The sequence below is a fragment of the Vulpes vulpes genome, chromosome 9 (assembly GCF_048418805.1).
Source record: "Vulpes vulpes isolate BD-2025 chromosome 9, VulVul3, whole genome shotgun sequence".
Taxonomy (NCBI): domain Eukaryota; kingdom Metazoa; phylum Chordata; class Mammalia; order Carnivora; family Canidae; genus Vulpes; species Vulpes vulpes.
The window spans coordinates 6,440,603-6,463,375 of NC_132788.1; the positions used below are offsets into that span (position 1 = coordinate 6,440,603).

Sequence of the window (22,773 nt, forward strand, 5' to 3'; positions counted from 1 at the left end):
GATTTAAAAGAACAGTAATCACACCGAGGGGGATTCTCTGACCATAACAGAATTACACTTGAAATCAGGAATCCTAAGGTGGTGGCCCAGGTCTGGGGGTGGGTAAGGGTTTGACAACAGAAGCAGAAGAGAATTTTGGGGTTTGATGAAACTCTTCTATATCTTGGCCATGGGGGCTATTGCCTGACTGTATTTGTCAAAACTCATAGACCCGACACTGAATCAATAAATGCTACTATCTATAAATTATACCTAATCAAAACTAACTAAAATTTTTCAAATAATGATAACAGGAAAACTCTCTAAAGGGCTGATGTAAAAGGGAAGTCATTTTAGGTTCCTTTCCAAGTCAACATGACTGTAGATAAACTTTGTTCAATACAAGGCCTGATTTGTGCCTTGTAAACCTGCTTTGTGAATAAGTAGCCTTAAGGAAAACCCGTCCTGTCCTTGAGATATGGATCAATGTTCCCACTCCCTGCATTCCTTGAGAATAAAACTGCTGATTCCTAAGTGTTAATATATAATCTTTTGCAATTTTACAAGATGTAAAAAGTATATAGCCCTATAAAAACTGTTCATTCTCTTGGAACACTTTCTTCCTGGTGAAGAGCGTGTTTCCCTGGACAGCTGTCCTAACTTGGCCTCAAATAAAACTCTCTTTCCTACTTTTAGAGATTCTAAAAGGTTTGTTCATTTTGTGTCAGGGTATGAGGAATTCACAGGTCCTCCAGAGGTAGACAGAGGTAGACAATCAGGCTCAAGGACACTCACTGCAAACTAAAGAATATTCCAGATAAAGGAGACATTGGTTTCCATAGTTTCTCCTCTGAACACTAGCAGATTATATCATCAATTTCAGAGGGAATGACTAAAAATGAAGAACATAACATTTGCATAATAAATTCAAAGTGTGGTAAAAACACTACTCATGGGCATGGAAAGGAGTAGATACAGAAATGGGAGTTTTTATTGCTTTCGTCAAATACAGAACAATAGAGTTCGGAAAAAATTTGTAAAGAGTTCCAAAATACACAGCCCACTCAGCAATAGAAGTAGGAAAAAAAAAAAAAAAAAAACCTGGGATATAAGCAAGACATCCAAAATACAGAAGATGAGAAAACAGGTGAGAAGTGAGAATTCCTAAAAAGCCCACATTCTGTACATTTTATAACCATGTTAAGAAATCATTGTGGTAAATGAAAAAGACAGAAATTCTTATCTCCTGCGAGAAATAACTTTACAAGAATGGCGACGGTAGTTGAATATAAAAAGATAAAGGTAGTTGAGAGAAGAGCAAACACTATGAGAGTAAAAGTTAACTTTAAGTAAGGTCTGGATGTACCAGAACTTCACAAAACCCAGAACAGAGTGTCTTCTGTTCCTTTCAAACAGACCACAGTTGACCCTGGGAGGAAAGATAGAACTGCAATGACTTGTCAAAGAGGAGAGGTAATCCTGGGACACTTCTAAGGTAAGTCATTTTTTTTAAGTCTCTAGCAAATTATCAATTAACCTGGTGCCTTCTGTTCTCAAACTATTCATACAGAATAGCAGAAGAGCTGATCCTTGAATGCTTCAGAGAAAGATGTCCTCAGAGTTTTCAGGTCCATAAATAATGGGGTTGATTAAAAATAGGTCATCCAAATCTAATTGCTTTCTATTTTTAATATAAATTCATTTCATTGATTTTTAAAATGGGCAGTCCATTAAAACACATTAATCATGACCCTAAAAGTGTACTTGTATTGCAAAAAGCCTAAGGTGAAGAATAAAAAGCAATTTCCCACCACATGAAGCTGAGGTGGGAACATCACCAAAGAGAGATGGAGCCCTACTTTTCCTAGGAAAAAAAAAAAAAAAACATTTCTGGGCAAAAGCTGGGAGGTGAGGTATCATTATGATAAAACATTGTCCAGCTGTTTGACAGCAGTTTTAGAATGCTTGGTGCCTTGCATGTCTAGTTTGGATAAGTGGTCGCTAATTTTGTAGAGCCAAGGTAAAAACATAGGATTGAAACTGCTGTATTTTCTGTTACGTGCACATTCGTAATTGCAGAAGACTTGTTTGTTCTAGAAAATGCAGCTAAGGAAAACTAATATTAAAAATAATCCATAATATCATTATCCAGAAATAACAGTGGAAACATTTGACACATATCTAGTCAAATTTTTTAAACATGCAATGTATATTTTAATTGCAGACCTATAATAGGCCTATAACCTTTTATACTAAAAATATCACATACATTTCAGATGCCAACATATAGTTTCTCAAAATTGTTGTGAATGGAACACACCGCACATCCAAGACCATTTATCCAATCACACTTCTAGGATTGGACTTTATAAACAGCGCTTCACTAAAGGTCCTACAGCTAAACCTTTGACGACATCCTTAACTACTTAAAAAAGATTTCAAAAAGTGGGCTCATTAAATCAAAGAATAAAAACCCTTGGTGAACTTTGATACTTTTGGAAAGCCAACTTGTCAGTCCCTACAGTCTCTTACCATCAGCTCCAGACCCACGGAAGAGAATGTACCCTTTTCTTGGCAGCCTAACGGATGGGGCTTTAATGTTTGTGGTTGATAATTCATCTCGGATGGACGTTTTCACTGTTGTGTGGCAGTTGCTATGTCCACTGTGGGACCAGCCCAAAACTATGCTTCTCCAACCACAAATGGTGGTGACGTTTCCTCACCTTTCCAACACAGAATTATATACATGGAAACTCTGCAGAACAAATACCCATCTATTATGTAAAATTTTGATAAAATTTAGGCACCCTTTATGAGAGCAGTCATAAAAAAAATTCCAGTGAGAATTATTTCCTATGCTCATACTTTTAAGTAACACTAGAGGGTTGAAAATTCTGGCCAGGCCAGCAGAGGGAGCTGTGCAGGGGCAACCGGAGGTGGAGATCCTAAGGCAGGGCTGAGCACGCCTTCATCTCTGTTGCTATGGAAACCCTGTGAGACCCTAGGTGCTGCCCCTAACCAATTCTGCTGCCAGGGAAAGAACTGACTTGTGATCCTCCCCTGTTACATGGGAGCAGTGTAAGAGGAGTTTGCAGCTCTGGGGTACTGAAGTCACATGTTTAGACCACAACATAGGGGCAGGTTGTTAATAGGGAATGGGGTCAAATAAGAAGCACCTTGTAGGGCTCCTTCTTTTGCTGGGCCACCACTTTGGGCCATGGGATGGTTAAAATTCAGTCAAAGAGGACTGGGATACCAGCTGGCCAGAAGGACAAGAGCCAATGCACTGGCTTTGGCTGGTTCGCAGGGGATTGGCCAAAGTGGGTGTGTTTTGGGAATTTCAATTAAAGACATGTACTTGAAAAAAAAAAAAAAAAAAAGACATGTACTTGAGATTGAGAAATTGTTCCCCTGAAGCTGTCCATGAATCCCTGGGGTGGAGCCAGATTCTTGGACAATCAGTGAAATGAGGGTGATTAACCCTGGAACCTAGGAGTGGGCCCCACGCCCTAGGAGAGGCCAATTTTGAAGTCTCAAATCTCTAAACATGGTGAGTTAAATGTTTGAAACTAACTTGTGTGGAAACACAGAATTTTTATTTATTTATTTATTTATTTATTTATTTATTTATTTATTTATTTTGTGGAAACACAGAATTGAAGGAACATCAGGTTAAACTTCTGAACACTCCCAAGGGAGGGGGAGGAAAAAAACAGCCTATCTGCAAAAATTCCAAAAGCAAGAAATTGAATGTGTTGATTCAGTGGCCACTTGCAGCGAGACCCTTGTTACAGGTTGGGTCCTCCAGAGATCAGACTGAGTTATTGTGCAGGGTAGGGTGTCTGCTGGGAAGTACCTTTCAGCTTGACCCCTGTAGAAGGGAGGGAAAGAATCAAAACAAGACGGGTTTCTCCACTCGTTCCAGGGAGAGGTCAGGAGCTGGAATGAACCATCAGAGCTGTCCCCCTTTGGAGTAAAGTGGCCCAGCCCTCCTATTCCCACCCAGATTTGTCAGTGAATTTGGGCCCCCCTCAGGCTGCACACCATGGGCAAGGGGCTCCCCTGCAACCGAGAGGTAACCCCTGACAGCACCTGCAGATAGCCCTGCCAGCAGCTGGGGCGTCTTGAAGGCAGATCCATCCAGCACACTCTGTGCCCATCACAATACATTTCCTGGACACTTAAACTCCATGCACCCCAAAGTTCTCACCCGCTACTTCTCCCTTAATTTCTTCCTGATGGCCTAAGAGGATTGGGGTACAGGCTGAGAGGATGTGAAGAGCCCCATCTAAGGGACCTAACAGTGCTCAAAGTTATAACATTTTATAGCATTCTTCGTGTGATAGATTTTTAGTTTCAATGGCCAGAAAAGATGGTTGATAATTTCAATCTTCTTTAATTCATTAAGACTTGTTTTGTGGCCTTATAACACACAGTCTGTCCTGGTGAATGCTCCACGTGCCCTTGAGAAGAATGTGTGTTGTTGCTTTTGGATGAAAGGCTCCATATATACCCAAATCCATCTGATCTAACATATCAGTTAAGGCTGATGTTTCCTTAGTGATTTGTGTCTGGATGATGTATCTCCGTTGATGTAAGTGGAATACTAAAGTCCCCTACTATTACTGTACTGCTATTTCTCTCTTCAGGCCTGTTAATATTTGCTTTATGGATTTAGGTGCTATGTTGTGTGCATACATATTTACATGTTACACCGTAAGCACCTTTCCAGAGTCTGCAGTGCTGTCCTTGCTCTCTTAGGAAAGTAAACTTGGTTCTCCTAGTAAGGAACTAAAATCTGACTAGTTCCTTGAACCTAGAAATGACTTAAATTACTTCTTTCTGGCAGAATTACTTACTAAAACTTACTAGATTGACTTCCTTATCTCATGTAACACCTTTCTTTCTCTCTTATTAGTCTTTGCTTTAAAGTTGACTTTGTCCAGGGGCACCTGGGTGGCTCAGTGGTTGAGCATCTGCCTTTGGCTCAGGGCGTGACCCCTGGGGCCTGGGATTGAGTCCTGCAGGGAGCCTGCTTCTCCCTCTGCCTCTCTGTGTCTCTCATGAATAAATAAATAAAATCTTTTCAAATAATAATAATAATAAAGTTGATTTAGTCCAGAATTAAGTATAGCCACCTCCAGTCTTTAAGTAAGCACTCAAAAACTATGTAAGAAGAAAGGTGCGGAAAAAAAAAAGTGCGCCAGAAGGTTAATAAAAATATTGTTTTCCAGGATCCTGCCACATTTACGGTATTTCTTCTTAAATATACGTTCGCTTTCCTCCCTCTGTAACGGTGTCCTCTTGGATCCCCGGGGTCCTAAGTGCGCACGGCCCGGGGCCCACCCCCCTTCCCCGCCCCGCAATCACCCAGACATCTCAAGTGCACAACTAAGAATCATCCGTATTTCGCAGGATTCTCGGTTTTTCAGAAAACCCTGCACCTGCAGCGCCAGCACAGCCTGCATCCGGCGCAGGCGCAGTGGCGGACCCCACCCCCTCCTTTTCGCCCCTGCGCGGGCGGGGCGGGGCCGAAAACTCGGCAGCGGATTGGCCGGAAGAAAGATGCGCCAACGCGTTTGAAAGGCCCAATCAGCGCCCGGCCTCTCTGCACCAGCCAATAGGCAGTCGGAAGGCAGGCAGAGGGGGCGGGAGTCGCTGTTTGAACCGGGGGCGCGGGAGGAGCCACGGTCCCGCTTCCCGCTGCAGAGGGCGGCGGGTGTCGGCGGGCCATGGAGGGCCGGCTCCGCGGGGAGGACAGGCTGCTGTGGCAGCTCCGGGACAGCCGCCGCCGCTTCCAGAGGCACATGCAGCGGCTGCTAGAGAAGGTGGGACCCCCCACCCGGCCCAGTGCAGGAGGGGCGGCGGGGCGGCGGGGCGCCAGGCCGGAGGGGGAAACGGGGTTGGGGAGCCCGAGCGCGGGGGCGGCGGGGCGGAAGGGGAGGGGGGGACGGGAGTGGAGAGGAGGACGCAGGCCTGGGGGGGTGGGGTAAGGAGGGGGCGGAGGGGGCAGGGGGAGATTGTAGGGCTGGGGTAAGGAGGGGGGCGGAGGGGGCGGGGGGAGGTTGGGGGGTGGGGTAAGGAGGGGGCGGGAGGAGGTTGGCAGGGTGGGGTAAGGAGGGGGGCGGAGGGGGCGGGGGGGAGGTTAGGGGGTGGGGTAAGGAGGGGGGCGGAGGGGGCGGGGGGGAGGTTAGGGGGTGGGGTAAGGAGGGGGGCGGAGGGGGCGGGGGGGAGGTTGGGGGGGTTGGGTAAGGAGGGGGGCGGAGGGGGCGGGGGGAGGTTGGGGGTGTGGGGTAAGGAGGGGGGCGGAGGGGGCGGGGGGAGGTTGGGGGGGTGGGGTAAGGAGGGGGGCGGAGGGGGCGGGGGCAGGTTGGGGGGGTGGGGTAAGGACGGGGGCGGAGGGGGCGGGGGGAGGTTGGCGGGGTGGGGTAAGGACGGGGGCGGAGGGGGCAGGGGGAAATTGTAGGGCTGGGGTAAGGAGGGGGGCGGAGGGGGCAGGAGGGAGGTTGGGGTGGGTTAAGGACGGGGGCGGAGGGGGCAGGGGGAGGTTGGGGGGGTGGGGTAAGGACGGGGGCGGAGGGGGCGGGGGGAGGTTGGGGGGGTGGGGTAAGGAGGGGGGCGGAGGGGGCGGGGGGAGGTTGGGGGGGTGGGGTAAGGAGGGGGGCGGAGGGGGCGGGGGGAGGTTGGGGGGGTGGGGTAAGGACGGGGGCGGAGGGGGCAGGGGGAAATTGTAGGGCTGGGGTAAGGAGGGGGGCGGAGGGGGCGGGGGGAGGTTGGGGGGGTGGGGTAAGGAGGGGGGCGGAGGGGGCGGGGGGAGGTTGGGGGGGTGGGGTAAGGAGGGGGGCGGAGGGGGCGGGGGGAGGTTGGGGGTGGGGTAAGGAGGGGGGCGGAGGGGGCGGGGGGAGGTTGGGGGTGTGGGGTAAGGACGGGGGCGGAGGGGGCGGGGGGAGGTTGGGGGGGTGGGGTAAGGAGGGGGGCGGAGGGGGCAGGGGGAGGTTGGGGGGGTGGGGTAAGGAGGGGGGCGGAGGGGGCGGGGGGAGGTTGGGGGGGTGGGGTAAGGAGGGGGGCGGAGGGGGCGGGGGGAGGTTGGCGGGGTGGGGTAAGGACGGGGGCGGAGGGGGCAGGGGGAAATTGTAGGGCTGGGGTAAGGAGGGGGGCGGAGGGGGCGGGGGGAGGTTGGGGGGGTGGGGTAAGGAGGGGGGCGGAGGGGGCGGGGGGAGGTTGGGGGGGTGGGGTAAGGAGGGGGGCGGAGGGGGCGGGGGGAGGTTGGGGGTGGGGTAAGGAGGGGGGCGGAGGGGGCGGGGGGAGGTTGGGGGTGTGGGGTAAGGACGGGGGCGGAGGGGGCGGGGGGAGGTTGGGGGGGTGGGGTAAGGAGGGGGGCGGAGGGGGCGGGGGGAGGTTGGGGGGGTGGGGTAAGGAGGGGGGCGGAGGGGGCGGGGGGAGGTTGGCGGGGTGGGGTAAGGACGGGGGCGGAGGGGGCAGGGGGAAATTGTAGGGCTGGGGTAAGGAGGGGGGCGGAGGGGGCAGGAGGGAGGTTGGGGTGGGTTAAGGACGGGGGGGCGGAGGGGGCAGGGGGAGGTTGGGGGGGTGGGGTAAGGACGGGGGCGGAGGAGGCGGGGGGAGGTTGGGGGGTGGGGTAAGGAGGGGGCGGGGGGGGGAGGTTGGGGGGGTGGGGTAAGGACGGGGGCGGAGGGGGCAGGGGGAGATTGGGGGGCTCGGGTAAGGAGGCGGCGGAAGGAGCAAGGGGAGATTGGGGAGCTTGGGTAAGGAGGGCGGAGGGGCGGGAGGGGGGGCAGACAGGAGTGGAGAGGAGGAGGCGGGCCTGGGGGTGCTGGGGGGAGGTGGTTGGTGGGCGAGAGGGAGGGAGGCTAGTGGGGGGCTCCCCCACCGCGGCCCCTCGAACCTGAGGGATGCCCCTTTCTCTCCCGCAGTACAACCAGCCCTTCGAGGATGCCCCGCTGGTGCAGATGTCCACGCTGACCTATGAGACACCCCAGGGTACGGAGTCATCCCCTCCTCCTGCATATTTACAATGTGAACAGAGTAGCACCTTTCCAGAGTCTGCAGTGCTGTCCTTGCTCTCTTAGGAAAGTAAACTTGGTTCTCCTAGTAAGGAACTAAAATCTAACTAGTTCCTTGAACCTAGAAATGACTTAAATTACTTCTTTCCGGCAGAATTACTTACTAAAACAGAATTCCGCAGGTGCATAGATGCCTGCTGGCTGGAAATGCCCCTGCCTGGCCACGTGTCCAGTCATGGGCTGGTTGCGGTGCAGGGGTGGCGGCCTTCCTTCAGCTGTCAGATGGGAAGATGATACCATCCGCTTGACGGGGATGTTTTAAGTTGCATGAATGTGCTTGTGGAGCTCTTGAACAGGGCCCGGCCCTAGTAAACGCGTCCAGTGACTGCCATTTGACCCATTTGACTTGGAGTATTAACTGAGCCACCCCCGCTTGTGGCAGGAATTGTTGACCATAGGGTGTAGCATGTAGCTAACACTCCCACACTGATTATTATGAAGACCGTTGGGGAGTAACGAACAGTTGTTCACATGTGCTGACGGCTAACCGTGTGTCCTATGCTTCTGAGAATCTCATGTGTTTGAGTCTCAACAACCCGTTGAGGCAGGTACTGTTCTTAGGGTCGTTGTTTTATAGCAAGAGGTTCGGGAACTAGCCCCATGTCGCTCAGCCAAACTGGCAAAGCCTTGACTTAGCACATTGGCTCAGCGTCACTCTGTCCCAGAAAGGCCACATGGCTTAGTGGTCAGGAGCACAGAGAGCCACTCCCCTGGGTTCGCAGCCTGGCCCCACCACTTAGCTGAGCAGCCTGGGCTTGGTTACTTAACTTACTTCTTGCCACTGTGTCTCCATCTGCGCATGAACTTGGTGAGTGCCTACACCCTAGGGAGTTAGGAGTACTCTACACGGTCCATAAACGTGAGTTGTCAATACTAAATACAGTGTACGTGCAAAGTGTTTAGAGCCTGGAACGCTGCAAGCACCCACCCCGTCAACGCTTGCTGCGGGTATCGTGTTAGCAACCATCTCAACCCAGGGATCCCTTCTTACTCACTTTGAATTTACCTGGGGGCAAGTGGAGGTTTAGGGAGGGACTAAGCATGCTTGCCCAGGTTCTGCTGCTAGTAAGTTGCGGGGCGCCCACATCTCAGTGTTCACCCCCGTGCTTAGGCCTTGCTCCGTACGTACAGATTGTCCTCAGAAAGCACTGCCTTGCGGGGTATGGGGTAGAGAGATTGCCCTCAAAAAGTGCTCCCGGTCTATATGTAGTACGTAGATTGCTCTCAAGTTACGTACTGTGAGGACGGTACTCGGCAGTTGTATGTTCCTTGTTCCCTGTTGACTCTGGCTTAACGATAGAATTGAATGAACTCCTGCCTATGAGGTAGGAAAGTTTCGTTAATAACAGATTTTTGTCCAACCTTAATTTCAAGAAAAACAACCTTCAACCTCACAAAGATGAAAAACAACAGAATATCATCACAAGTGTGGCTTGCTTTCAGTGTTACACCTTTTTTTTTTTTTTTTTTTTTTTTTTTTGCCTGTCCCTTTGGTTCTCTTTGAATGCAGATTGGAGGGAAATTCCACAGTCAATGATTACTTAGCTGGTAATTTTTATTTTATTTCTTTTCTGAAGGATTGAGAATTTGGGGAGGAGGACTGGTAAAGGAGACAAACAAAGGACAAATCCAGGTACTTAACATCAAATCATACCTCCCACACGCGCTGCCCTGCAGGCATATGGATGTGGATTAAGGTGTGGGTCAGCTGTGGCTGCACCAGGAGCCTTTCGAGGTCCCCGGGGGAGCTGATCTCTGGCTTGTCAGGGACCAGGAGGAGCTGACCCTGTTTCCTCTGCTGTGGACTGAGGGGCTCTTGACAACAGGGCGCCTCCCCCAACCCTCGCAGGGCTGGCCAACAGGAGAAACCCACCCCTGCCCCAGCAGGAGCTTACTTTGTTGGATTCTTACAGAAAAGACCCAACCCAGTTTCACTGAGGAAAGAAACCTGCCTCTTTTCTCTTCTGCTAGGGGAAGAGATTAGGAAGAGGGTTCAGGGTCACGCACTTCTTTCCCCCCCTAAGCTACCTTGGAAAAGCCAAGGGTGGTTTTTCCCGAATCTGGCCATGGACACTGGCGAGGTGGCCTGTTATGTTCACAGGAGGAGCCAGTACAGCTTGCCTTCCCCCTGGGAGACCCACAGAGTCTTGCTGCAGTAATTTTTGCAAGGATGTCTGGTATTCCCTTACTGCTTCCCAGCCAGGAAGCCAGTACCCCAGAATGAAAACGTCAAGGTTAGAATTCCCCATGCCTTTTTTTTTAACAGCAATTCTGAAATAAAATTTCTTCCCGATTAGTCTCATCACACACATAATGCATTTAGTTGTAGAAATCTTAGAAATACACGTAACTATTAGAATCAACCCGATTTCCTTCGTCACTATTGATATTTTAGTATAATGTAATTCCTGTTTATAATACACGTGTTTTTTTACCCTCTTTTTTTTCCACTTACGTGTTCACATATACATTGTGAACCTTTCTTTTTCATCATCCACTGTATAATTCAATTACCTTTTTTAAAAAACAGCTCTTGTAGATAGTTAGCTGTTTGCCCCTTCCTTTCTTAGTAATCAAGATCGGCACACTTCAGATGAAGGGCCAGGTGATAAGTATTTCAGGCTTTGGGGGCCATGTGGTCGCAGCTGCTCTGCTCTGTATTGTGAGGGGAAGGCTGCCGTATGCCCCACGTAAACGGGCAGGCATGGCTGTGTTCCCGTGAAACCTTATTTATAAGACACCTGTTACAGATACTCCTCAGAGGACCATCCTTGTCTCTTCCCATTGCTGATACTACGCCTTATTAATAGGTGCCAGGAGGTAGGATTATTAGGTCAAAGGATTTGCATCCTAAATTTAGTGTAGTAATGATGCCCACCGATCAGACCAGGTAGCAAGGTGCTTCCATTTGGACATTTATTTAAGGTTTTTGCTTAAAATGTAGAAGCGTCCCTGCCTGGGGTCTATAGAATTTTAAGCTCCTAGGATTAGGAAACTGGGCGTCACCTGTGCTGACCACTCAGCTGTCTGCAGTCCCCGGAAGTTACTATGAGTGACTGTGCCCGAATCTGCCTTCTTTTCCCAGACACCCAGGTAGTCTGCTGCCCACCCCCCACCCCACCCCACACACACACACACCCCCGAGATGCCTGCCTGGAGGCTGTAGGAGGCCGTCAGCCACAGTGGGCTATGCATGTGTCGACCTGTCAGTTTGGTCCTGACACAAGGCCCGGATTCTCTTTGAAGCCCCCAGAGCTTCTGGTCATCAGGGGTCATCCCCCATGGGCCGCCTCCCCACAATTCTCAAATCAAGTTCCGCCTCACTTCCAGACACAGCAGCCCACGGAGCAGCCCTGCAGACTCCACAGGTCCCTCCTGTGTGTTGTCCTAGGTGACCCAGTCCCTCCTTACCTGAGCCAAAGGGGGCGACATTCCCAAGGCAAGTTTCCTCTGCCTCCTGGTGTGCACAGACAGGCACAAATTCCCCTGATCCTGAGGTGACACCCAGGGATCATCCCTGAAGGGACAGGCCTCACCGTGTTCTCATTCCTGTCCCTACAAGGTGACACGGTTCCTGAGATCCTTTGGCCAACCTGGTGTCTCGAATATTGAAGTTGCACTAACGAGAACCCATTGAGGGCATTCATCAGGATTGTCAGCGAGGCCAGGGGTACAGGCCTGGTGTGGAGAGCGGAACACGGCCCTCCCGCCACCCCCGCGGCGTGTGTCCCATCATGAGGGCTGACTGCCCCTGAGAACTGCCTTCCTCCTGCACAGGGTCATAGAAAGTCCCCCAGGGCCTCTCAGATTTCTGGGTTCTACCTGCAGACCTAGTGCCAAGGCTGGCCCGTGGCCTTTTGGTTTGTGTTGTCGCCCCCCTGGGCTGGGGTCTGGCCCCTGCATTCCCGCCCTTGCTTCTGCTTCCCCTGCTCTGCCCCTCACCACCCGAGGGGCTCTGGGAGGAGCAGCCCAAGCCACAGCCAGAGGAAGAAAGCTGTTCTCCCTGAGGGGAACCTCTGCACCCGCCTCAGGGCCCTTTATGTGGGAAAGTGTTAGAAGAGAAGCCTGTGAAACCCTGTTCTCTCAGACCCTAAAGGAAGGATTGTAGGGTTGGTACTGCACAGTGGCCTTGAAGTGTGTCGTGACTGAATCGGGCCTGTCTTTATCCACTTCCTGATTTTGAGGACTCCCTGGTGGAGTGGGTCAGCCGGAGCGGGGGCAGCCCCGAAGGAGCCAGCGCCCAAGGCCCGAGGCTTCCCGTGTCCTGCGCACAAGGTCTAGGAACGGGTGAGTGTCCCTGAGCCAGGCCACGGGGTCGGGGTTGGGGGCTTGCATCCCGGTCCCAGCATTTATATCCCAGATCCCCCCACTCTGACTTCTCCCCGAAGCTATATTAAAAGCGAGAGCATCTTAAAGTGCCTGCCACTTCCTCTGTGCTCCCCAAAACAGCCGTCTTCCTCCGTTACCCCATGGTACTTGACACCTGAACAGCACTCAGACATTCCTGAATAACGGACACACACTCTCCCATTAATTAGTTTCTTAACTTATTGCCCCCCCCCTTTAAAAAAAAATAATCTCAGGAATTTCACAAGACTTCAGATTTGCCCCCACAGGGCGGTGTTTGAACTGCTGACTTCCGTGCGATGTCTTCTTTCCCTCTTGTTCTCTGAGGGGCCTCCCCTCCTGCCCCAGGCCAGTCTCGCTGCCCAGACCCCCACCCAGCCTGTTCTGGGGGAACCTGCTGATCCCCGCCATCGGTGCATGAGGGCACTAGTCACCTGTGGCTGTTCAAAGTAATTGAAAATTAAAAATTAAGTTCCCCAGCCTCACAAGCCACATTCCAAGTGTTCACCAGCCCGTGCCAGCGGTTGACCTACCAGGCAACGGGTGGGGAACTTTACATCATCACAGGATAGGTCTGTGGTGGTAGCGACTCAGCTCCTGGTATCAGAGCCGTTGAAGGAGCTCAAGGGGACACAGTGCTTCTCCGGGGGCACCTGGGTGGCTCAGTTGGTTAAGCATCTGCCTTCAACTCAGGTCATGATCTCAGGGTCCTGGGATCAAGTCCCATATTGGGCTCCCTGCTCGCCAGGGAGCCTGCTTCTCCCTTTCCCTCTGCCCTTCCCCTGCTTGTCTCCTCTCTCTCAAATGAATAAATAAAATTTTAAAAATAAATAAATAGGGATGCCTGGGTGGCTCAGTGGTTGAGCATCTGCTGTCGGCTTGGGGTGTGATCCCAGGGTGCCAGGATCAAGTCCCATATCGGGCTCCTTGCATGGACCCTGCTTCTCCTGTCTTTGCCTCTTTCTCTTGTGTCTTTCATGAATAAATAAATAAGATCTAATCAATCAACCTGCTTCTCTGGTTTCCACCACTTGAGGCATAGCCCGTTCTGAGGAGTTTGTTGCATTACTAGTAATCAGAGCAACAGATGGCTATGTCCTAATTAAAGGGAGAACTCTAGAACATACTCTAGTGGTGCAAGAAGTATCCTTAAGAGGAAAATGCTAGCTTTCTTTAAAATTCTCACTGAGATTTCCTTTTTTCGCTTTTAGATTCAAACAACAACGATGATGCGTCTTTCTATCAGGAAGATGTGATTGCTGGGTCCTTCATGGTAAGCCCTGCCTGTTGGAATGAAGGAACCGAGCTGGAGATCGGGGTGCAAACGCACATCCTCATTTCCAATGTCTGTCTTGCCCTCTTTGGAGGCTCGCTCTTTGGCTAATAGAACCCCTCATGTCTCTGGTCCTCTTCCTGTCTAGCGTGCAACAGCCATTACTGCCTCCAGTCCAAGCCCAATTTCCTGGACATGCATACATGTTGGGATGGAACAGTCACAATTTGCAGTGTGCCCTTACCCTTGACCTAGCACACCGTACTAAAAGTTAGGTTCTACGTTGGTCTTTGTCCGGACAGGCAATGTCAGGAGGAGGTTGTTTCTGGGAAATATTTCCAGCTCAGCCCTTGGAAGCCCACGTGGGCCCATGTGAAGTCCTGTAATCAGGCCACTGCTCTGCCTCCCAGAATGCCCCCGTGGTCCCAGAAACCACCTGTCCTCCCCACCTGTCAGGATCTGATCTCACCTTCCCTCCATCAGAATACAGAACTTCGTCTAGCGGGCGCCTTTCCTGGCCCAAATCAGACGCTACGATAGCCAGTGTGAGGTTTTTCTCTAAAATTGCTCTTTTTGTGCAGAGTTGGCCCATTTACCCAATGTGTGACTTCTAGTGTCTAACTAGAATAAGGTAGTGACCCTGGGGGATTGGAGGGGGTGCCTTCCTAAGTAGGACACAGAGGTGGCCCCAGCAATAAGGAGCATCCTGAACCGTGTGTGTGTGTGTGTGTGTGTGTGTGTGTGTCTGTCTGTGAGAGAGAGAGAGATCCCCTGCCTGCATCCCACTCAGCTGCAGAGCAAAGGTCGAGACTCCAGGTACCTGGTGCAGTGGGCGGCGGGCGGAGGGGGGACGGAGAGCTGGTGCCTCCTGCCTCCCGAGCCAAACTGCTGAGCATCTTGTCTTAGAAACATACTGATGGAGGCTAATTCTAGTAGTTGAGCCCTGGACTCACCTAAGAACATTCAGATTGTTTTCAATTATTTTTTTTTCTTTTCTTTTTTGTTTTTGATCTTTTTTTTTTTTTTAACTTTCTTGGGGATTGTTGCCACTGGGTACATTATCTAAAGTTCCATTTCTGGGTCAGGTGGCTTTTCAGAGGGCCTGGACCACTTTGCGGTGCCATCTGTGGAACTTCATTTACTGATGCGTGATGAACCAACTTGCTGGTTTGTTCTAGAATCCAAGAGCACATCCAGACCCCAGAGCTCTTAAGAATACTGATTGTCTTTTCTATCAGCCTGCAGCGCCTTGGAGCCCTTTGAAAAATGAGTTAAGGAGGAAATACTTGACCCAAGTGGATATACTGCTGCAGGACGACTGCTGGTCAGAGGTAACGTGCTTCCCGAGATGTATCTTCATATAATTGAATCCCTAAGACACATCAAGGTCCACTAATCAGGTTTTTTTGTTCACTCTCCATGGAGCTTGTTCACTCTTCATGGAGCCTGTAAGGAGCCTTGCGAGCAAGTTTTTAACCCATTTCATTCGTGGCCTTGCAGACTTCTATTCTTGAGGAAGCGCTCTGGGTCCTCCGGGGCAGCGGCGATCAGGGAAGCTCCTGGGGTGCGCCCTCATGGCCCACTGTTCTGGGGCAGCTCACAGAAATATAGAGGGCCCCACCCCCCCCTTGGGGGCAGTGACAGGGGAGTGACGGCTCCCACCCCTTGCTGCTCTGGTGTGACCAGGGCTGGCACTGGCAGCAGGGTCCCCACTGCACCTGGTGTGAGGTGTGGGCAGCCCCGCCGGGCCCTCGCAGCGTGGATGCCCGCCACACTCCACTGCAGCCGTCTGTCAGAGCTTGGCCTGACAAAGAGCAAGAACGCCAGCTCTATTTTCTAAGTTCTGATAAAGGACGTTTTCATACCAAATAACTAGGAGGCATGTGTCGTGGGATGAGTAATTTATCTCAAAGGCAGCAAACCTCACAGGAACATAGACTTTTTCTCACTGTGCTGCTGACCAGTGAGGAGGCTGTGTCTGAGGACCACTGACTTGGTGAATGTACTGGAAAAGGCCTTCCCTTTATCCCAGGGCAGCGGGGGCGTCCTGGCAGGTGTGTGGTGGCAGTGGTTCCCTGGGGGCCCCCTGGGGACCACGTTGACCAAGCTCCCTGATTGTCCTAAGACACTTCTTCCCACCACCGCTGGAGGCAGTGGCCACTGTGAGTGCAGTCATGCTTGTCACCTCTGCAGCCGCGCTCAGATGCACAGCCTGTGGTTGGGGAGGAGTGGCTCTCACCATCCCTCCCGCATGGCACTGGCCATGGGGGGCATCTTAGGGCGCCTCCACGTGGTGATTATGTTAGAACCCTGTGCTTTGATTTCAGCGCACTGATGGAGATGGAGGGGACGCCCATGTGACGCTGATCCCTTCATCAGCCTTACCTGCCACACCTGCCCATGGTGAGTGTGACATAGAACCTTTGCATGAACTGTGTCCCTCGTTCAGAGCCATGGCACCCCTCAGCGGCGCCCTTAACACTGGGCACCCTTTTGCTCTCGTTCATGTTTCATGGACATAAACTGTTAGAGACAGCAGATTATTCATATTTAACCAATGAACTGCTTTTTTTCCTCTGGGATTCCAGCATGCTAATTGCTGCTGTGAAACTTTTTGATTTTCCAGGAACACAGGACTCCCACAGTGAACCTCCTTTGCTGACACGTAACAATCCACATTTTGTGGCATTTGCGTATCCGTGCTGCACCCATGCTCACACGCGATGTGCACCAACCTGCACTCACATTTGTGCTGCTGGTCTCCTAAGAACAGGGAGCCCCCACAGCCGCGGTAGGCCCGGCACAGGCCAGGAGGCCCCTGGGCCGTATGTGCTGTCACTGTCGGCACCTTTCCTATCACGACTTCCCTGAATAGTCCTGTCCACTGATAATTTTCCAGAATGTCCCTCAATTTGGACTTCTCTGGACATTCTCAAGGTTAAGTTCAGGTTAAACATTTTTGGCACGAATACTACATAGGTGATGATGTGTTCTCCGAGGACATCCCGTCTCTCTGTCCCGTTGTTGGAGATGCATAAGCCTGGGCACTTAGCCAAGGAAGGATCCCCCAGGTTTCTCCCTCCCCCAGAGTTGTCTGGGTGCCCCCTTGAGATCACTTGAGTCCCCACAATCCTCACATCCCATGGTTTGGGCGTCAGGCCACAACTCCTACCTGAGTCCTGCTGCAAAGCCACATTTTTCTGGTCCTGCCATTCCTCCCATGTGCACCTGTTGGTGTTGTTGCATATATATTTGAAGTGCTCAAAACCCGTCAGTTTTGATCACTTCATCCCCTCACCCCGGCTCCAGCCCCGCTGACCCCCAGCACCAAAACCCTGTGTTCATCTGGTTGGTTGTGCAGCGCGGAGCCGTTTGGAGTCACAGCCCCTGCCACCACTTGCCGACAACCTGCTAAGGAAGGTTCCGGAGTTCCAAGCAGCTCTTTGATCCTCAGACCGTATCCCTCTTTCCGTTATTTATTTGATATGCACCTGGGTCCTTTCTGCGTCTGTTTTTGCTTTAAGGGTTCTCCTTATCTTTGGTTTAATTTTCTCTCTTTCTTTTTTTTTTTTTTTTTTTTAAGATTTTATTTTTTTATTCATGAGAGACACAGAGGCAGAGACACAGGCACAGGGAGAAGGAGGCTCCCTGTGGGGAGCCCGATGTGAGACTCGATCCCAGGACCCCGGGATCATGACCTGAGATGAAGGCAGACGCTCAACCACTGAGCCACCCAGGTGTCCCTTAATATTATTTCTTAAATACATAACACATTTAACATGATCTGAAAGTTAAGTCTGCATAAAGAACTGTCTCGGGAGCCCTGTGCCTTCCTCTGCTTCCCCAGCCCCGCAGGTAAACAGTGTCACTGTTTTGTTTCTAGTGAGACTTTGAAAAGGCATCCAGTGTGTAAACCATCACCTGGGGAAGGAAGGCCCCTCTAGGGAAGTTTGGGTTTAAGTTTGATAGCTAGAAAGAAAGCTCTGAGAAGAATCTATTCCCACATTCTCCTGGACTTTCTGTCTTGGTTTTTGTATTGCTTAAAAACAGCGTCATGGTCATGATCCACCCTCCTTTACTTGCGTGGTCTCTGCAGATGACACGCACGCACATCACTTTGTGTATGTTTTCCTCCAGGGTGCTGTGATGTGTCTGGAGAGAGTCCTGGCGACCCAGCTGAGCCAGCTTCACGTCCCAGAGAGTGTGATCCTTCACGCCCCTGCTCGGCAGACCTGGCCCTGGTGCCTAGAAGTGACAGTCTCTGGCTACACGGGGCCGGGGGGAGCAGCTTCTCAAGCAGCCCACCCCTTGAGGCCGACAACATCTGTGACGTGACGATCAGCGACCTGTACGCAGGCATGCTGCACTCCATGAGCCGGCTGCTGAGCACAAAGCCGTCGTGCATCATCTCCACCAAAACCTCGTTCATCGCTCACAGCTGGAACTCCAGGCGGAGGCACAAGTGTAAGAGCAGAATGAACAGGACGCGTTGCCGGGGAGCCGGGCCCTCTCGGAGGGGTCCCCAGGACAGACTCCCTCCCTGTTCTGAGCCAGGGAAGAATAGGGAAGTGTTAAGAGATTGTGAGAACGTACTAGATGCTTCTGGCCAGAAAGCAGATTTAAAAATGGAAAAAGCTTTTCCTAAAGTAAACAAACTCGAGGTCTGCAAATTAGATCCAAGTTGGAGGGAGTTTAAGGGGCTAAGGAGTTTAATGTCCCAGAGGAGTTCTTCGATGACTTTCGGAGATGCCAGGGCAGTGCGTCATCTTGATCAGGAAAATAGATTCATGGCATTAAAATGGTTAATTTCTCCTGTAAAAATCCTTTCCAGACCAGGAGTACTGCCAGGCAAGGGAGGGAATCGTTACAGGGAAATTGAAATCAAATTTGATAAGCTTCATCAGGAATATTGCCCCAGCCCCGGGAAGCAGCCCTGCCTGACTGCCCCCCCGGGACCCTCGGCTGTGGCCATGTACAGGGGTGGCCCAGCGAGCCCTCGCGGCCCCCAGGGCTTAGAAACCCGCAGGCTCAGCGGGCTTTTCGGCAGAGCCGAAGCCAAGAGGTCAAATGAGGCTTTTGAGGACCTGGGTGAAGGAGCTATTGGAGCAGGGAGACGCCTGCAGAGGAGGAGCTCCCCTCCCTCGCTTCCAGAGACCAGCTCCGCGCAGAGTCTCAGCCGCTCTGAGCAGATGCTGGACCTTCTTTCTCAAAGAAACAATCTTGGAATACTTGGAAAGTCACTATCCCCCGGCAGAACTAGCTCAGTAGCAGGGGTACTGCCTCTAAGCTGCGGAAGGGATCGTTACAGTGAAATAAAAGAAAAATTTGACAAGCTTCATCGAGAGTATTGCCAGAAATCGCCAAAGCAGACCCAGGCGCCTTTACGTATTGGAGCACCTCCAGAGAGATCAAGTGTGGAAGTCCCGTATCCAAAAGGAGGCATCTTAGAAAAATTAAACCCAGACTCTGGCTTCCAGGGTCCCCCAAAGCTGTCAGCATCACCCCAGCGGAGCAGAGAAAGCACGCCGGGCTCAACCACACTCGAGTGCTTCATGCTCACGGCCAGGAGGGCCCACCAGTCCCCTCCAAAGAGACGCCAGTTATCAGACTCCCTGCTGTATGGACAGTGGGCCAGTTCCCCGGATTCGTCGCGTGTGGTGGGCCAGGCCACCCTGAGGCCGGGCCAGAGCCCAGCCCTCGCCAGCCCTCCTGGGAAAAGAAGGTGCGTTTCTGTTGGTTGAATGTGGGTGTTTTGCAATAGGATTCTTCTGCATTCAGTTTCCAAGCTTTCTCCCAAATTCTTTTCCTTCCTCTGAAACGAGCATTTATACCAAGAGCACGTTCGTGTGTAAGACGCATCGAGGTGGAGCCGAAAATGTTGCGACTGGGAACGTCTTACACCTTTCCCACCGGAGTGCATTCAGGGGTCTTCTCTGAAAAGCCTCACTGGTGCGCTGCGTGTCCTCGTCAGGCTGTCCTCAGCCTCTCCTGGTCTCAGGCAGCAGCTGCCACAAAGCTGATCTGGAAATAGTGACTTTCCTTCTATTTCTGGATTCCTTCCTGGGGACAGTGGGAGCGGCCTGCTCGGCCCCACACTCCTGCCCTGCCCATGATCTCCGTGCTCCACGGGGAGGTCCGTCTGCTGTCCTACCTCGGCCTACGCTTGGGTTTGTGCGGACCCCTCAGTGATAAGCGTGTGCCACTCTCTTTTCTCCAGAGAAGCTTTGGGGGGGGGGGGGGGCATTGCACATCACGATGGGTTGTTCACCTGTTTCACATGAGCGCCAGGCTTTCCAGTGTGCACTTCAGTGTATCCCCAGGCTGGGATTCAGACACGTGACTCCTCGAGTGCATGTTTGGGGGTTTGTGCGTTGGTGGTGTGGGCAGGTGAGGCCGTGTAGACCACTTCCTCCTCCCTCCTCGGCAGTCGTTCAGATGGACCCCGTGTGCCCTGGACGCCCCGTGTTCTCTTTGTGCCGTGATCCCATCCCAGGGGCAGGTGCGTTTCTCTCAGAGATAAGCCCCAAGTTGTCACTGTCCCCACCCCTCGGACCCCACAGGTCTTTCTCTGCCTTTGCTTACACTTCTCAGCGTTCAGACCCACACAGCTCCCCTCAGAGAATATTTGCAAAAACCTTGCAGTGCTTTGGCCACAGCAGAGGCTGGGTGCAGGAGCCAGCTGCCTCCTCCGAGTGAGCACAACGTGTAAGCGGCCACCCCGGCTCCTGCAGCTCCGTCAGGGTCAGAATCGCGGTCTGGTCTTTCTTCCTTCTTCCACTTCTTGGGCTGCTCCTGTTTTCTCCACCTACCATCTGGCTTGTACTCCCCGAAGCCATTCCCGCCACCAACACGTCCCGTGGCCTTAGCCAGGCGGGTGGTAGCCTTTGTCAGATTAACCAGACCTGCATTGTGATTGATTTTTCTGGTCAAGGATTGAGGTCCAGGGCCTTGGTGAGGCCAGACACGGAGCTGGAGCAGAAAGGGAGGGGGCCGCCCACACCCCAGGAGGCCCTCCCCGGATAGCACGAGGTCCTTTCCCTTTCTTCTGGGCCTTGTGCTCTTTGCCTGCACCCACCTCACACCAGGCCCTCAGCAGGGTAAGTGGGAGCCACAGGGAGTCCTGTGGGGTCGAGGCTTTCAGGGACCATGGCAGGGACTCCAAGGAGACTTGAGGGTGGGTACCAGTGACCCTACAGGATAACCTCCCTTCTCAGTTGAGAGGGGTTGTCACGAAGGCAGTGCCTCAAGTGAGAGCCATTCCCGGGGTCCCCCAGCCCCTGACCCGTCAGATGTCAGAGCTCCCTTGTCTGCTGGCCCCGCTCGTCCAAGCCTGCACCTGCTCCTGCAGTGTCCGTCCGGTACCTCAGGCTCAACTCTGGCTTTTCCCACCTCGTCCCCAAATTTGCTGGCAGGTCACGCCGCCTGCTGGCTCAGCCCCTGGGGCCCAGCGGGTTGCTCCCCGGCCCTCTTCTGGCTCACCAGCACCCGACCCACCTTCCCACCTCAGGAGATCCCCCTTCTGGATGCCTGGCTCTCTCTTCTCGTCCACCTGCCCAGCGAGGGTGCCTGGAGCAGGGACGGCCCACCAAGGTCACAGCCATGAGCAGTGCCTTCTGCCTGGCATTGGAGCACCTGGAGGAGGACTCAGCCCTCTGTGGGGCCCTCGGGGCGCCCCTGGAATTTGATAAGTCATGGTGGCCGCCCCCTGGACGCCTTTTGCAGTTTCGTCTTAAAACTGTGATACAAACATCCTTAACCATTTTCCACATTTTTCCTTGTTTTCCTACTTAAATTACAAATGTCTTGAGGAAAGGGACCAAAGCTTCATGAGCTATGACTACAGAAGGGATTTTAATGGCTAACTTCTGGGTGCCTTTCTGGGTGCCAGGCTGTAGAGAACGTTCTTAATCCGCGCACGCACCCGTTGATGAGAAGGGTTTCATCCAACAGGCGGGTTCTGTCTCTTATTTCACAAATAAGGGGATGTAGCTGAAGCCTCATAAGTCCTGGGTTCACCCGGGTGTCGGGGGCCAGGCCAGGATTCGAAGGCCGTGGGTGTAACCGCCCGTTTGCCCTGCTGCCCGGGAGGGGGTTACCATCAGGTGGGGTTTCACATCCCTTTCCCTTTATTGTCTGTAGTGGACGCACAAACATATGCGATACAAAACAGTTATGCTTTTGATGGCTTGGGAATTCTAATGGAATTTTACTGAAACTATTTTCATTCTTTTTTTTTCTAAAGGAAAGAACACATCTTTCAAGATGGAAGAGAAAAGTGACTTTGTATTAGAGAAATTGAAAGCTGAAGACATACAGCCGAGTTATTTTAGAGAGTTGTCCATCTTCCCCCTTCCTGTGTGTGTGTGTTTTTAATCCTCAAGAATATGTGAGAACTGGCTTCACTTAACTGCCCTTCAAAGCAAATGTCAGTGAAACATCCCATTGAAATGACTCTTTGAGTTCTCGGTATAGAAGTTATTTGAATAAAGTTACTCGATTAAAATTTCTCACGTGACCTTTATAGGCCTGTGTTCCTCCTGTGTTCTTTTTAAAATATAGACACGTCCTCGGGATGCTCTTCATTCCTGTTTGGTTAGACAACCTCCTCTGCTCAGAAACTCCTGTAAGCCACAGAGACGATGGTTTAAGGTTTAAATTCAGAGCCAAAGGCTTGGTCTCTTCCACATTAGCAGGTAGCAAATTGAAACGGTAACCCCGAAAAGTAATTCCTATCATAATGTTAGCTGAAAGTGTGCTCAGACACTCCTGGGATGGTCCCCAACCTCACAGCCACGTGGCATCCCTGACATCTGAGATTTTCATTGGCGCTGCTTATAATCAGGTATCACGGTGTCTTTTTAAATAAAAGGTCAAAAATGAGATTAAATTCTGCACGCCTTTCCTCCCTGTCCCCTTCTCCTGATTCTGATGGTTCCCTTTCCACCGACGCCTTCATGCCAGGACATCACCTCTGCATGAATCAGCTCAAGCTGCCTTAACAGAATAAATCCCACAGACCGGGTGCCCAAGCAGCAGAAATGTATTTTGCACAGTTCTGGAGGCCAGAAGTGGGTACCCGGACAGTTGGCTCTG

General features: G+C 51.9%; 1 protein-coding gene across 1 annotated transcript; it reads left to right on the top strand.

The window, feature by feature from the left end:
• The first annotated feature begins 5,629 nt into the window (after positions 1-5,629).
• HJURP (Holliday junction recognition protein) lies at positions 5,630-22,201 on the top strand. Its single transcript, XM_072719128.1, has 9 exons — positions 5,630-5,807; positions 7,911-7,977; positions 9,638-9,693; positions 12,245-12,347; positions 13,619-13,680; positions 14,919-15,011; positions 16,008-16,083; positions 17,818-19,402; positions 21,923-22,201. The coding sequence occupies exons 1-9, from the start codon at positions 5,712-5,714 to the stop codon at positions 21,957-21,959; spliced, it is 2,175 nt and encodes a 724-aa protein (XP_072575229.1). The 5' UTR covers positions 5,630-5,711; the 3' UTR covers positions 21,960-22,201.
• Positions 22,202-22,773: the final 572 nt, after the last annotated feature.

What these genes read in the sequence shown, in the direction of transcription:
- HJURP (XM_072719128.1), top strand. Translation starts at nt 5,712, where the DNA reads ATGGAGGGCCGGCTCCGCGGGGAGGACAGGCTGCTGTGGCAGCTCCGG. An exon ending in TGCAGCGGCTGCTAGAGAAG is followed by an intron (nt 5,808 to 7,910) that starts GTGGGACCCCCC and finishes TCTCTCCCGCAG; the next exon opens with TACAACCAGCCCTTCGAGGA. An exon ending in TGATTGCTGGGTCCTTCATG is followed by an intron (nt 13,681 to 14,918) that starts GTAAGCCCTGCC and finishes CTTTTCTATCAG; the next exon opens with CCTGCAGCGCCTTGGAGCCC.